The sequence below is a fragment of the Myotis davidii genome, unplaced genomic scaffold, assembly GCF_000327345.1.
Source record: "Myotis davidii unplaced genomic scaffold, ASM32734v1 scaffold324, whole genome shotgun sequence".
In the NCBI taxonomy this organism is placed as follows: domain Eukaryota; kingdom Metazoa; phylum Chordata; class Mammalia; order Chiroptera; family Vespertilionidae; genus Myotis; species Myotis davidii.
This window is the reverse complement of record NW_006295053.1, coordinates 850,800-853,127: the sequence shown is the minus strand read 5'-3', so window position 1 is coordinate 853,127 and position 2,328 is coordinate 850,800. Positions and strand designations below refer to the sequence as shown.

The window sequence follows — 2,328 nt, the reverse complement described above, 5'->3', positions numbered from 1 at the left end:
AAGATAACTTTCCTATAGAAGTACAGTATCTGGACTTATTTTAAATACCCTAAGGAGGCAATAATAGCCCTATTTTGGGGGGAAAAATATTTTCCCCTTTTAGGCAACTATGTTTAAAAAGGTCAATTTCCGCCCTGACCGGTTTGGCTCAGCGGATAGAGCATCAGCCTGCATGCGGACTCAAGGGTCCCAGGTTCCATTCCGGTCAAGGGCATGTACCTGGGTTGTGGGCACATCCCCAGTAGGGGGTGTGCAAGAGGCCGCTGAATCGATGTTTCTCTCTCATCGATGTTTCTAGCTCTGTATCCCTCTCCCTTCCTCTCTGAACAAAATCAATAAAATATATTTATTTTAAAAAAAAGGTTAATTTCCTGAAAATGCTGGAAGGATAAAAATATTTGACTGTTCATCTTTTATAGGGTGTCAGTAGCTGCTACAGTATCTAAGTCTAGAGATAGATAGAAGTAGTTTCCCTGTAAAAGTAGGGGTATAAAGATTTGATTCTCATCCCTTTATATGGCCTTTTTAAAAAATTTGTATATTTTTATTGATTTCAGAGAGGAAGGAGAGAAAGAGAGATAGAAACATCAATGATGAGAGAGAATCATTGCTTGGCTGCTTCCTGCATGCCCCCTGCTGGGGATCGAGCCCACAACCCGGCATGCGCCCTGACTGGGAATTGAACCCAGGACCCTTCAGTTCACAAACCAACGCTCTATCCAGTGAGCCAAACCGGCTAGGGCGGTACTTTCTTTTTATAATGTAGATGTGAGTGAGCTAAAAGGCATCGCAAAGCCATAATGTAAGAGGGACTTGGGATGCCCCTTTGCTCTCATTAATCCAAGGAGCGGGATTTTGGAATGACCTTCAGGGAGATGGGTGAACCTGGTCAGAGTCGTCCTGTCCCATCGGACACATGCGTGTGGGGAGCATGGCTCTGGGTCCCTTTTAATCTTTACTGTCCACCAGGCGACAACAACAGCAAGTGGGTGAAGCACTGGGTGAAAGGCGGATATTACTATTACCACAACCTGGACACGCAGGAAGGCGGATGGGATGAACCCCCGGGCTTTGTGCAGAACTCCACGCAGCTCTCGCGGGAGGAGATCCAGGTAGGTCGCCTTTCTTCGGGGAAGGAGCTGAACGTGTGTTTGGAGGAACAGGCCTGTGGTCAGAAGCCTTAGCCTAAAATCGAGGCCACGTAATGACCTGGCTTAGAGTCATTATTTGTCCTGTGGTTGGAGGAGTGACTTAAGGCCTAAATTAGGAAAACATCAGTATTATAGAGTTTAAGTCAGGCAAATTGTGTGCTTATTAAAGAAAACGTGGATGCCCAGAAGAGAAAAGCAAAAAGTTGCTCTAACTCCTCATTAAACGCACCTACTGTTCATCTCCCCCGGTTTACATTTCCACCCTTTTTTCGGACTGTCCCACCCACTCCGGACTGTGCTGTGTTAGACCTTAACCTGTCCGTCACAGGCAGGCTGGCCATTTCCCTGCGTGTCCTCCACCGCGGCGGTCCAGGGGGCTCTGGGACTGGGCACTCGGCCCCCTGTCGGCCCCTGTTCCTCTGTCTTCCTGTCAATAATGACCCACGCACGGTGCCTGGCACAGTCAGTGTTGGGCAGATGAGTGGGTACATGGGAGAGGAAAGAAGATCAAGTTGCTTTTGTCCGTGGCTTGTTGGGGTGTGAGAACCACCTGCCCTGAAAAATAGACCTGAAGCCATTCTCGTTGCTCAAAGATCTAGAACAGTCCGAGAAAGCGGGAAGGGTTGGTTTGTGCGCTGCGGACGATGCCGTTAAAATTCGTGTCCCTTCTCACCTGCGTCCGTCTCCCTGTGACCACGCGCCTTTCAGAGCTCCATCTCCGGGGTGACGACTGCGTATAACCGAGAGCAGCTCTGGCTGGCCAACGAGGGCTTGATCACCAAGCTGCAGGCTTGCTGCCGCGGGTACCTCGTCCGACAGGAGTTCCGCTCCAGGATGAATTTCCTGAAGAAACAGATTCCCGCCATCACCTGCATCCAGGTATTTCAGAGCCCGGCCGCCGGCCGCGGGTGGGCGCCGAGAGCAGGGCTCAGCAACTGCCATTCTTAGGGGCGAGTGTGGGTGTGCTTTCCTCCCGGCCTCTCGGCCTCATCCTTCTTCGGATAAGCGTTTCCTCTCTGCTGCCACTGTCATTAGTGTGCTCGGCTGGATCTGGGCCTCAGGGCTCCCCACTGCCTGGTGGTGTGAGCCTCTCTAAGTTTGCTTCATCCTCTGTGAGTGGGGATGCTAATGTTTACCTTCCCTTCCTCACTGATTTATTGTAAGGATCCAATAAAAG

General features: G+C 50.3%; 1 protein-coding gene across 1 annotated transcript in view; it reads left to right on the top strand.

The window, feature by feature from the left end:
* The window catches only part of IQGAP1 (IQ motif containing GTPase activating protein 1), a 114,386-nt gene that overhangs the window by 83,873 nt on the left and 28,185 nt on the right, over positions 1-2,328 (top strand). Inside the window, exons 14-15 of the mRNA XM_015567741.1 lie at positions 970-1,112; positions 1,860-2,030. Coding sequence (XP_015423227.1) covers positions 970-1,112; positions 1,860-2,030 — 314 coding nt within the window. The remainder of the gene's footprint in view (positions 1-969; positions 1,113-1,859; positions 2,031-2,328) is intronic.